Below are 12,970 nucleotides of genomic sequence, written 5' to 3'. Positions count from 1 at the left end.
CGCCACTGGGCTTGTGGTGGACAAGTGCCCAGTGGCTGGCTGGCCGGCCATGAGGGTGAGCCGGGGGTGGGGGTCATCGCAGGGCCTAGCTAGGTGGGGGCGTGGTGCTCTTCTGACTGAGAAGAGCATGGAGTTGGGGGTGAGTCTTTGCTCCCTCAGGGGACTGGTTTCCTTGCCTGTGATTCAGGCCGTGGTTGCCTGGTCTGTTGTCATTGGACTGGATCTTCACATTTGTTTGTACCTTTACTGCTTTTACAATAGAGTGCCATGCAGAGCAAAAACTAAGGACAGTTGCACAGAAGTGCTCTGCCTGCCATCCAGGTCCATCCAGTTGTGTGAGGATGCTGGGCTGGCATAAAGTAGCATGGTGACAGTTTCCGTGCCTTTGGTGGCTGTTTCTTGGCTAAGGGTGCGGTTAGTGATTGGAAGGAGCAGGTATATGCAGGGCACTCACGGACTTCTGCTGCTGCCTCCTCTGTCCAGCTCACTCCGCGGTGTAGGCTGATGAGGATGCGCACTCCCCCCGGCAGCTATGGATTGGCCCAGGAACCCCTTTACCAAAACCCAAGGATGTACATGAGACCCCAGCCTTCTCCCATGTACTTTAACTCATCTCTACATTACTCACAAAGGGCAGATAAAGCATGATAAGTAATGGGATCAGAATGGAAATAGTTGGTATGCTGTATTGTTTAGGGGATAATCGTCAAAAAAAGTCTATACTTTTAGTATTCATAGCTTTCTTCTTATTTGAGCAGTTTTGTTGAATGCACAGTTTTAGACCAATTTCTTTCCTTTTACCATTGTTCAAGGTTTGTAAAGAGGAGACTTTTAGTAGAATTAGAGTGAAACCTGGGTCTGATATTAGACCAGCCGTTGTGATTTTGAGCGATGTGCTCAACCTCCTTGAGCCTACCTCTCAGGGTGGTGAGGGTTAAATTCAGAAATAGGCGCAGAGCACCCGGTCAGCATTCCCCCTAAGATGAAATCTGTGCGTTGTGATGCATTAGAGGCTGGTGAACCCTGAGGAGCCATCTTGAAATGGGCCAGAATGAAGTAGAATGTGTTGGCAGCAGTCACCCACACCAAAGGTAAGTCTTGGTTTCCGAAGCCTTTGCTCTTTGCCTCAGCGTGGGTCAGCACAGGTCAGTGTGCACCAGAGGGGCTGGTGTTGTCAGGGAGGTAACTTCCTGAGCTCTGGTTGCATAAACCTGAAAGCCATTTGCCTAAGTAATGGAATTGGTGACCTCGGAACTCCAGTCCCACAGGAGAGCCATTACGGAGTGCCAGTGCGATGCCCGGCCTCCCACCCCGTCATTTTGCTGTGACTCAAGGAACTTCCTGTTGCCCTGACCCTCGAGGTATTCCTTTACTGCTAAGGGAAGTGTCAAAGGTGCGGCGCAAGCCTGGGGATCTGTGTGGCTAGAAGACTCAGACAGGTGGCTCCCATTCTGGTCCCCTGTCCTGGAAGTGGGGATGCCTGGCCAGGGTTGCTGTAAGGGACGCAGGGAGGGGCCTGACCACAGTGGCTGCTATGGCTTGTCCTTCTTTCCTTCCACCTCTGTTCCTTGGAGGACAGGCTTAGTACTGACGATAATGCTGGTGTTTCAGCCAGGGTCTGATTTCTCACTAAATAGTCACAGAGCTTGCCTTTGATCTTTGAGAAGCTTGCAGTCTTTTCTTTTGTTTTTCTGCCCATATAGGTAGATAGACTGGAAAAAGTAAAAAAGGAAACTTACATATACTTACTAGAAATAAACTACAATAGTATACAGTCAACAAAGCACAGAGAAAGTAGAGAAAGCTCTCTTCTATATCATTCTGAAAATAAATGGTACACCTGGTCCATATGCCTTTTTTTTAAAAAAAAAAACAACTCAGGACCTGTATGTAATTTCTTAGCTTTTATGTTCAATGCTAGCACTTGACCCACAGCTTAATTTCCAGTTTTTTTTGGTGGTTAATTGGAGACAGAGAGTCCCACAGACTTTCCTGAATGGGCTAGCTCTGAACCATGATCCTCGGGTCTCTGCTTCCTGAATAGCTAGGATTGTAGGTGTGAACTGCCAGTGTCTGTCTTACAGGAAAATGTAGCTTAACACTTTCATTAAGTGGACCTAACATTCGACTTTCCAAGAACTAAATAGGTCTTTTTCTTGTCTGTTTTCCATGTGGCCATTTGGGTATCTTATCCATGGTGTAGCAGCCCCCTGGCTCCCAGAATTTTCTTTGTACAGAACAGACTCTTAGAAGCAATGGGATTTGGTATCAATAGGGCAGGGCCTGGTGAAGCAGAGCTGTGTTTGGAGGACACAGAGGCCATCCACTGCAGTCCTCGCTGCGTATGTTCTTGCTCTTTCTTTATTCACCATTTCAGCCTCTCCTTTCTTGTGGCTGCCGCCTCCGTCGCCTCCCTCCCCGCCCATGCTGGTGCTCTTGGTGCATGGCACAGTTCCTTCTTGATGAGCTCTTGAGTCCCCAGGGTCTCCAACCTCCACTTAGCACAGTGTCAGCACCTCACAGAGGCCTTGGTAACATTTGAGGAACGAGTGAGTGGAGTCACACAGGGAAGCAGGCACTGCACTGGCCTTTATTCCTGAGAAGTCATTCCGAGAGGAATCGCCACCTTCCTTGTGGTGAGCCTGATACATGTACTTCAGTGCTTTTGGGGGCCAGAGGGCCTGCTGCTGGGGTACCACCAACCAGGGGAGGTCACTCAGAAACTTAGGAACTCAGAAAGAGGCTGGTCCTGCACCGCATAGTATGGCTGTGGCCTTGTGTGGCCGTGGCCTTCTGTCAACAGGTCTTTATTACTTTGAAGGCATCCTTTTTTTTAAATTTTGTGGTCCTGGGGCCTGAACTCTGGGCCTGGGCACTGTCCCTCAGCTCTTCAACTCAGCTATCGTTCTACCACTTGAGCCATAGCACCACTTCTGGCTTTTTCTGCTTATATGGTGTTGAGGAATTGAATCCAGGGCCTCATGCATGCAAGGCAAGCACTCTACCACTGAGCCACCCTCCCAGCCCCTTTGAAGGCATCTTTATTTACAAACAGACGGAGAGGGCTGAGTTCTTCCCATCCTTACAGCTACTGTCTCTGGTGCTCCTCACCTTTGCTGGGAGCTCTTTTAACAGTGGGCCTTTTTAAGTGTTTGGGTTTCATGTCTGGCTAGGCATTGAGGTTTGGAAAAAGAAGTAAATGAGCCTTAAGAGTCTGCTCTTCTCCCAGCCCCTTTTACCACTGTCTACGTCCTTCGGACTGTCTTCAAAGGCATCAAGAATCAGGGCCCTGATAAGCTCTAAGATAAATTGCTTTCAGACTATCAGGGATTAAAAGAAGAAAAATCAAATAGCTCGGGCTCAGGGGAGATCCACGTAAACTCCTTCAAAGCCTTTCTGAACATCTCCATCAACTCTGATGACAAGGCAGCCGGGTGGGGCCTCTTCCTCCGGAGGCTGGTGGGGCTCTGAGTGTCTTTCCAAAATAGCGTTGCTTCTGAGGTCAAGGGAAATGGAGGGCGGGGACAGGAGCACACGAAGAAACCCCAAGCCTGCGATGCCACCTAGGGGACGTGTGTGGAACTGTCCGGCCAGAGAGCTTGACTGTTCCTAATGCTGCCTGGATTTATCATCCAACATCATGGGAGTTTCTTGGTGCTGGGAGTTGGGTGGGGAAGAAATCCAGCTTGTTTACTTGTTCTGAGGGACTTTCATCTGTCAGGATAAAGTGCCCTTTTCCTAGGTGTGTGCTGGGAACACAAGCCTCAAGTGTTTTGCAACAGCAACCCACAAAGGAATTTTGGGGTGGCTCATTTGGATTCCCCCCAGAGAGCCCTGGGGTGTGTCAGCCCATGAGAAGGTGCGCAGCACAGGCTGAGTTGGGCAGTGACAAAGGTAAAACCAAGCATCCGTCTTTGTGGTGTACCAAGCCCTCACGCTGGGCTGTAGGCCAGGCTCCTTTCTGAGCACCCAGTGTGCTCTCTTTTCTTTCTTCTCCTCTGTGACCCTGTGAAGCAGTTAGTGTTCTTATTGCCACTTAACAGCTGATAAAAACAGGGAACTAAGAAGTTAAATCACAGCAATTAAGTGGTGAAACCAGGAGTTAGTGCTGCGGCTTGGGGGCCTTGGGTGTGTATTGCTGCTCACCGCTCACAGAGTGCCCAAAGCTGGGCTTGGACATCCAGCTCCCTGTGCTGGCAGGAGCCGGAGCCCATTCCTAACAGAGTATGGGACAGAAAGCACCTGCCCTCAGGAAGTTCCTCACGAAGTGGCTGCCACTGTTCGGTTGTTATTTAGAGGCATGGAGGGCTGGTTCTGCGGTCTGAGGAGTAGAAGACGGTGGCTGGGAATTAATTCTCCTTCCTCCAAGTCTGTGAGCATGGGTGACGCCACCCAGAATCCCCCACCTCAGCATTTTCCAGCAGTCATGGCCCCTGTAGCTTTGCCTTGGTGTCTTGTTCATCTGGGTGCACAGATCCTTCCAAACAGAGTTGGGCTTTCTGCGAGATGGGTTTGAGAAGTGCATCCACTGCCACACACTGGCTACGTAAGACACATTTGTCCTCTCTCCGTCTTGGAGACCATAAGTCTGTACTGGGTGTCAGCAGGACTGCTTTCCTCTGAGGACTGGGAGTTGGGATAGCTCTGGCCTCCCCTGGTTTCTGATGACTTGCTGGTGATCTTTGGTGTTTCTTAGCTTGTAGATATAATGACATTCCAGCTTCTATCTTCTATGTTGTCCTGAAATTCTTGCTCTATGTGTGTGTGTGTGTGTGTGTGTGTGTGCGCGCGCGTGCAAATTTTTCCCTTCATTTATAAGGAGACTAGTCATGTTGTGCTAGTCTGCCCCAGTAACTTTGTTTTACCTGGGTTGCTTCTGTGGAGATCTCTGAGGTAGTGGAAGGTAGGATTCCAGCGTATGGGTATTGTGAGGACACAGTTCCACACATGGCACACATTTCCCACCCCCTGTGGGGAGAACTAGTGTGACTTAGATTGGGAGTGCGCTCTGGCATGAAATGGGGTGGGCAAAAGCCAGGGCTTGGTGATCTGCGGAGCTGCTTCCTAGTTGAGGATGTGTCCTGTAGCGACCAAGTTGACCCTGCCAGCAGAGGTAGAGCTTCCTCCTCTCCACAGCCTTGGGGTCCTGGTTTGGGGGAGAGGCAAGAGACAGCCTGAGTGAGTATCTGAGCCTCCACTTCCAGCACTTGCCCTTCCCCTCAGACTTTGGGTCCTTCCCCTTGGGCCTGGGCTTCTTAATCTGAAACAGGCACATCTTGACTTTTTGAGTGCTTACAAGTCTCTGTATAATAATGAAATCCCATGCGAAGCACACGTTCAGTGCTGAGGACATAACGCACTGTCGGGCCTGGGGGGCTGCTCCATCTGTGTGGTGGAAACGTGGCCTTGAGGTTGAGTGCTTCCCTTATCGCTTCCCAACACTGTCTCCTCCTCAGTCTCTTCTACTGTTCTGCTCTCCAGGCTGAGCAGGGACTGAGGAGCTGTCTGTCAGTGTTTGGAAGGATGCACGGTGTTCGTTTGGTTTGGGTGGGCTCTTGCTGCTGTTAGTGGTTGTGGTGACTGTGGGTGGTGATAGTGATGATGATGGTAATGATGGTGATGATCACGGTGGTAATGATAATATTTGTAGTGGTGAGGATGCAGTATTGATGACAGTATAGTTGTAATGAGGGTGGTTATGGCAGTATCGATGGTGGTGATGATGACGTGGTGATGCTGATGACTACATCGTGGTGTGATGATGGTGGTGGAAGTCACATGTTGATTAGCATTGTTAGTATGATAATGATGGTAGTGATGATCATGGTGGCTGTGGTGACTGTGTTGATGGTGATGAGGATGATGATGATGATGATGATGATGATGATGATGATATAGTGGTAGTAGTAGTTGCTCTTCTATAAAGCCTAGACTTAAACAATACAGTCAATTGACTTTATTATCTTTCTATTAAGGACAAAAGGAGTTATTCTTGTCCTGTGTGTGAAAAGTCTTTTTCAGAAGACCGATTGATAAAGTCACATATCAAGACCAACCATCCTGGTAAGATTATGGGTTTTAGAGAAGATTAATTTTAACATGCTCATGAATATGATCAAAGTATAGTATATACATGGTGGCCAATCATGATGAAATTACATGTAGTTTAATACATGTTGATAAAATTGCTAATGTTTAGTTTAAAACCCAGCATTATATATAATTTTCACTATATGAAAATGAAAACAAAAATAAGCAGGGGCTAGGTGTGGTGGTTCATGCCTATAATTGTAGTGATGGTCTAGAGAGGACTGGAGTCTGTGGCCAGCTCTAGGCAAAAATGTGAAATCTGGAGAATAACTAAAGCAAACATGGATCAAGTGTAGAGCACCTGCCTAGCAAGCATGAGGCCCTGAGTTCAGAGTTCAGTTTTACCCCTCCAAAACAACAGCCGTAGAAACCAAACAAAGCCACTTCCATCCACCATACCACCGGCACAGTGCAGAATTAACTGTGGTCTCTGTTACCACCTAGGGTTTGTGCATTTAAAATTTCCCAGTTTGATCCAAGAGGATGCTATGGTTTTTTTTGTTTGTGCTAGTCCTGGAACTTGATCTCAGGGCCTGGGTATTGCCCTTGAGTTTTATTGCTTGAGCCATAGCTTCACTTCTGGCTTTTTGGAAGTTAATTGGAGATAAAGAGTGTCATGGACTTTCCTGCCAAGACTGGCTTTGAACCATGATCCACAGATATCAGCCTCTTTACTAGCTTGGATTATGTGTGTGAGCCATCAGTGCCCAGCTATAGTGTTTTTTGTTTTTTTTTTTTTTTGGTCCGGTCATGGAGCCTGAACTCTGGGCCTGGGCGCTGTCCCTCACATCTTCAGCTCAAGGCTAGCGCTCTACCACTTGAGCCACAGCGCGCCACTTCCGGCTTTTTGCTTTTTGCTTAGGTGGTGCTGAGGAATCGAACCCAGGGACTCAGGCATGCAAGGCAGCGCTCTACCACTGAGCCACCTTCCCAGCCCCCTACAGTGTTTTTTTTAAGTTGAGATATAAGGATTTTTGCTTAGTGATTATGTCACTTAATTTTCTTATATTCTATAAGTTTTCCCCTGAGTTTCTCTACCTATTTCCTTCCTTCCTTCCTTCCTTCCTTCCTTCCTTCCTTCCTTCCTTCCTTCCTTCCTTTCTTTCTTCCTTCCTCTCTCTCTCTCTCTCTTTCTTTCTTTCTTTCTTGGTTGTGGGCCTGAACTCTGGGCCTGGGCACTGTCCCTCCGCTCTTCAGCTCAAGGTTAGAGCTCTACCACTTGAGCCACAGTGCCACTTCTGGCTTTTTCTGCTTATGTGGTGCTGAAGAATTGAACCCAGGGCCTCATGTATGCAAGACAAGCACTCTACCACTGAGCCACCTTCCCAGCCCTTTTCTACCTATTTCTAAGGCACTGATTTCTGGGAGAAATGAGATGCTTTTACTATAGACAGTTTCATATACTAACCCTGACTACTGCTTCGCAATAGCTAGTTAGACATGAAGCTTGTCAGGTTCTACTTTACCTTTCAGGCAGGATTGCTGTCCTGTGACACCTTGAGGCACACCCTGGCTTTCCCCCTTAGTGATGTGGGTGCTGCTACAGACTTATGTCTAATGGAATGGGGACATTTGCTTCTCTGATTACAACTTGCCTTTTCTTCCAGAGGTTTCCATGAGCACCATTTCTGAGGTGCTTGGGAGGAGGGTCCAGCTGAAAGGGCTGATTGGAAAGAGAGCTATGAAGTGCCCATATTGCGACTTCTATTTCATGAAGAATGGCTCAGATCTTCAGCGTCATATTTGGGCTCATGAAGGTGAGTAGCAGTCCTTCTGCAGGGAGCATGGCTTCGTGTTTGTGCTTGGTTAATTCATTTTGAGAGCCTTGTCTTCTCCTCTCTGTTGTTAGATTTCTTCAGCCTGAAGAGCTGTGTCGGTCAGCCAGCAAAGAAGCAGGGAGTGAAATCACTACCTGATTCATGACATTTGCAGGGAGTGGAAGTGAATACTTTGTCTTATCTCTGACTGCAATTGTAGTGAAATAAATCACTACACCTTCCTTAGTAGCAAGCAGACACCCTGAGAAGAGGAACACCTGTGTCTCATTCAGGGCAGTGATAGCTATGCGTACCATGTAGTGCCTTGTGCACAGCTAGCCTTGAGGAACTATTGGTATTAGAATGGAGATGAGGCCGGGTACCAGTGGCTCACACCTATAAGCTTAACTACTCCTGAGGCTGAGATCTGAGGGTTGCAGTTCAAAGCCAGCTCAGGCAGGACTATCCATGAGATACTGATCTCCACTTAACCACCAAAAAGCGTGAAGTAGAGGTGTGACTCAGTGCTAGAGCTCTAGCCTTAAGTAAAAAAAGCTCAGGGACAATGCCTAGGCTCTGAGATTAAGCTCTAGGACATACACACACACACACACACACACACACACACACACACACACTGCCTAGGCTCTGAGATTAAGCTCTAGGACACACACACACACACACACACACACACACACACACGGAGATGAGGGGGGAGGCATTGCAGAGAAAGAATGTGAGCCATGCTCTGGGGCTACTTGCCTGGAAAGGGAAGTATGAGAAAGCCACTGCTGGAACCCTGAGAGGCTGGAAATGAAGATTCTAGTAGAGCAGCCTGCCACCAACTTTGTTTTTTCCGCTACGTGAGCCTCCTAGAGAGGAAAGAGGCGTGGAGAACCGGGGAAAGCCCTTCTAGATGTTTGCATTGGGCCCCCTACTAGTTAGGAACCTGGGATGTTGCAGGTAGGAGGAGGAGACTATAGAGTGGAAGAAAGGATAAAATGTTTTCTGTATGGAGGTACGAATGACCTGGGATAGGCCTCAGAGAAGGAATGCACTGGGAGGGACTAACAGTTCAGCAGAGAGAGAAGGCAGATGAGGAAGACACAGCGCCAGGCTGGGTGGTGCTTCCTGGTTCACCAGCATGGCTGGGCCCGTGGCGGCTGCCAGGCAGAGTGCTCAGTGCCCTGCCCATCCTGCCTAACCCTTAGAGGAGATGCTCATCTCCATTCTCCAGTGTGGATAATGAGCCTCATGAGGTTTGAGTTATTTGCTAGCTAACAAATAGTGGAGCTAGCTCCTGCCATCTGCTTCTGAAGCCCTTACTTCTCACCTCTCCTCTCCTCTGCTGTATCTCGGGAGGGAGACACTTCCTGGCTGAGGCGGGGCTGAAGGGGCTGAGAGTGGTACAGGTGAGCATGGACCTGAGGTTTCCTTGTCATGGCGCTAAAGGCTTTTCTAGCCGTTGGCCACAGTTTCCTCAGCAAAAAGGAGGGAGAAGCCTCTGGGTGGAGGATGGTTTAGAAAACACTTGCTGGAATCACTGAAGGGTTGCCCAGGGACAGAGATCAAGGGGCTGACCCCAAGGGGAGCCAGAAAAGCCAGAGGCCCTAGAATTGTAAGGCATATAATGATTAACTCACATGAGAGAGCACAGGACTGGAGTGGGGGAGAGTGGTTCAAATCTGCCTTTGCCATTTACGAGCTGTGGGATGAAAGAAATATCCCATTCTTCTGACCTTCAGCCTGCTTACCTATATAACGGCATTTATTACAGGGATTAGTGAACTAATTTGTAGAAAATCCTCAGTGGGTGGCTTAGCCCACAGTAGGGCTGAATACCTGGTTGATACTGTTACATTTATGAATGTAAATGGTGCACTAGTATTGCATACTTGCCATTTAGGAGAAATTCAATATTAAAAAAATGGAGAATTGTGATATAAAAGTTCCAAAAGCCAAGAGATGCTGCATTTTGTTAACATGTTCTAGTATTGTGTTTTTATAGTTGAGAAATTTTTCTATGATAAAAGAAATGCTGGAGTATACTGTTCATATACTCTCCACCTGTATACCCTCTACCATATATTCTCCATACATATACTCTCTACCTATATACCCTCTACCTGTGTACTCTCCACTCGTATATTCTCCACTGGTGTGCTGTACCATATATTCTCCATCTGCATAATCTCCATCCATATACTCTCTAACTGTATACTCCTACCTGTGTACTCGCCACTGGTATACTCTCCACCATATATTCTCCATCTGTATAATCTCCATCCATATATACTCTAACTGTATACTCTCTACCTGTGTACGCTCTACCATATACTTTCCACCCATATACTATGCAGCCATATACTCTCCATTCATGTACTCTCCATCCTGTGCCTTCCATCTGTATGCTCCACAATATTTGGCGTTTTATATTTAATCCCTGCACCATTTTTTTCCTTCTCTATTTGCTCTCAAAATAGAACATGGGACAAGAAAAACAGAAATGAAAATAATAGGTGAATAAAAGAGGAAAAAAAAGCATAGAAAACATCGAGAAAGGAGAAAAGACAAATCATGGGTAATGGTATAGGCTTGAACTTGACTCTGCACAGAGAGGTTTATTCATGCACTCGGCGTTGTCTGCTCAGAGCACCTGTAACTTGGTTCAGGCTCTTATAATGGTCAAATCATAAGTTGGGACTGATTCACTACTGCTGCTTTAAACACTGGCTCTGGACAGGTAGATAAAGACAAGACTAAAGTAGACAGTGCCTTAGGGCCTTGCTGTGTGGTGGAGGCACATGGGTATCTGTTGAAGAAAGCATTAGTTCCAGTGCCGAGATGTCTCTATACAGTGTGAGCTGCTGGCCCCCAGCAACAACCAGCGCTGTACAACACTGTTTCATGAACTAAAATCTATTTACATTTAGTCCTAAGTGCCACATCCCATGGGTTTTTGCAAAGGCCCTTGGAGGCTTTCCTTTTATTCTGTAGGCTATTCAGTTCAACTGACTTTAGTGACCATCTGCTTTGCAGATTTCCCGGGGTCTGTACCCTCAAGGAATTTCCAGAGTATGGGAAGAGGCAGAGGTGAACAACTCACTGCGACATACCACGAGCATTCTGGTAGTAGGGAGTTCCAGGACTGAGGAAGATTGATGGGCCCCTAGGGACATCTGTGTGGGAAGGTCAGAAAGCTGCAGGGTGAGGGTCACTGGTGTCCTAAGGATGCGGCCTTATCAGAGGAGCCTGGCATGGGGAGAATGGGGCTTGTGTGGAACACACGAGGGCCCTGCTTTCTTTATCTAGGTATGATATGTTCCTTTGGCCTTGCAGACACATGCATGCACATATACATACAGATCTATCCTTTTTTCTTCCCCTGGTAGGTGTTAAGCCTTTTAAGTGTTCTTTGTGTGAGTATGCGACTCGCAGCAAGAGCAACCTCAAGGCTCACATGAATCGTCACAGCACTGAGAAGACCCACCTGTGTGACATGTGTGGCAAGAAATTCAAGTCCAAGGGGACCTTGAAGAGTCACAAGCTCCTTCATACGGCTGATGGTGAGTCCCTCGCCCCGGGGATCTGCTGCGGATGTGCGTGTGCATTGGCAGCTGCCATTCCAGGCCCGCAGGGAGAGAGCCCCTCTGTGAGGATGGGTGTCCTCACAGGGCGGCTGCGTCCTGGCCTGACTCCCTCCCCTCCGTGCCCAGACATAGCTGGCCCCGACTCCAGCAGGTACTGCACAATGTCTCTTCCGGTGTGTAAGAGTGAGGAGGGGCATGGAGAGGGAGGCCGCGCAGGGAGGGAATCATCCTCAAGAGGAAGTGTCTGTCCTCTTCCTCCCTCCATCCCACCTGCAGCCTGATGATCTTAAGAATGCCCCTGGTCACACCTAGTTTGAGTTTTGCAGTAGCTGCTCTTTCCACCCAGGGCACCTTAGAGTTCCTGTGTGCGGTCCAAACAGGGCTCAGCCTAAAATACAATGTGTGTGTGTAGTTTTGACTTTGATGAGGGATAGCTCAATGGATTTCTAAGTTCATATTCCTCGAGAAATGGTGATTGAATACTTGTATATGACAATGTGAGGTAGATTTTTGGAACACCAGGTCAGAAAGCACCGATTTCTTTGAGAGGTTTTGATCTAGAATGGAGAACCAGATAAACAGGCAGTCATCTGAAGATGAGTGTTAAGATGACAGCAAACCCAGGAGACTTGGGAATGAGGGCACAGAGCTAAGAAAGTCCTCCTGCTGTGGACTCCGTATCAGGAAATAGCTCTTCTAGAAAGACATGCAACTTAACCATAAAGCAATTTTAAGTTTGCTTAGAAGCCCCTATTGTGTGAGGGACTTGTGAACACAGTAATGAAACTAATAAAACTTTATTGACAAATGTACTGTTATTTCAGCATTATTATATTTGACAATGTGTGTATTAGTATTTTGTTGCAGAACTCAGAGGGGATTATGATGATTGCCCCTCTCTCGTTATTATCACATGTTCTGGGATCATCTTGTGTGCGAGCTGGTCAGGTCCTGGGTGAGAATTTGGTTGAGCCTGATGAACTCTGGAAAGGCTGGATGCTTGGCTTAGATTCATCAGAATTGTGGATTTAAGGGCTTGCTGGAGGCTGAAAAAGAACCAGAGTCATACCTGTTAAAATTTAGTGCTATCTAAGTAAGAAAATCCATAATGAAAATAAAATATCCAGTGACAGTAAGGCAGTCATATGTAAGGAGTGAACCATTAAAGTCATGTGGTTATTTATGAAATGTGTGCCTCCACAAACCACACTGAGTCTTCCAGCTAGAACTGTGTTTATTGGTGTGATTGCATATTTCTCATAGACGTCCTCAGTTGCAAAGTTCTGCTGTCCCCAGACACACATGGTGGGCTGGAGTGTTCTTTGGGTGATGGGCATGGGTAGGAGGGTGTTCACCGGGACCAAAGATGGTGCTGTGGCCCCAGGTCTACCTCTGTGATGTGGGTTGAGCTCCTGGGAGGCTGTGCACACAGACAGACTCTGGAAGACTGCTGTCACACGTGGAGGGAAAGACTTGCATGAGGTGTGGTGTCCAAATGACATGCTCAGTGTGTCCTGAGTTCTTCAGTAGGAC

At 47.6% G+C, this 12,970-nt stretch overlaps 1 protein-coding gene across 1 annotated transcript in view; it reads left to right on the top strand.

Moving 5' to 3' along the window:
- The window catches only part of Zfat (zinc finger and AT hook domain containing), a 128,179-nt gene that overhangs the window by 44,657 nt on the left and 70,552 nt on the right, over positions 1 to 12,970 (top strand). The window contains exons 7-9 of the mRNA XM_013025216.1: positions 5,976 to 6,063; positions 7,698 to 7,847; positions 11,240 to 11,413. Of these exons, the coding sequence (XP_012880670.1) occupies positions 5,976 to 6,063; positions 7,698 to 7,847; positions 11,240 to 11,413 (412 nt within the window). The remainder of the gene's footprint in view (positions 1 to 5,975; positions 6,064 to 7,697; positions 7,848 to 11,239; positions 11,414 to 12,970) is intronic.

This window comes from Dipodomys ordii, unplaced genomic scaffold (assembly GCF_000151885.1).
Source record: "Dipodomys ordii isolate 6190 unplaced genomic scaffold, Dord_2.0 Scaffold82, whole genome shotgun sequence".
Lineage (NCBI taxonomy): Eukaryota > Metazoa > Chordata > Mammalia > Rodentia > Heteromyidae > Dipodomys > Dipodomys ordii.
The sequence above is the reverse complement of the archived record's forward strand: the minus strand, read 5'-3'. Positions and strand labels throughout refer to the sequence as shown.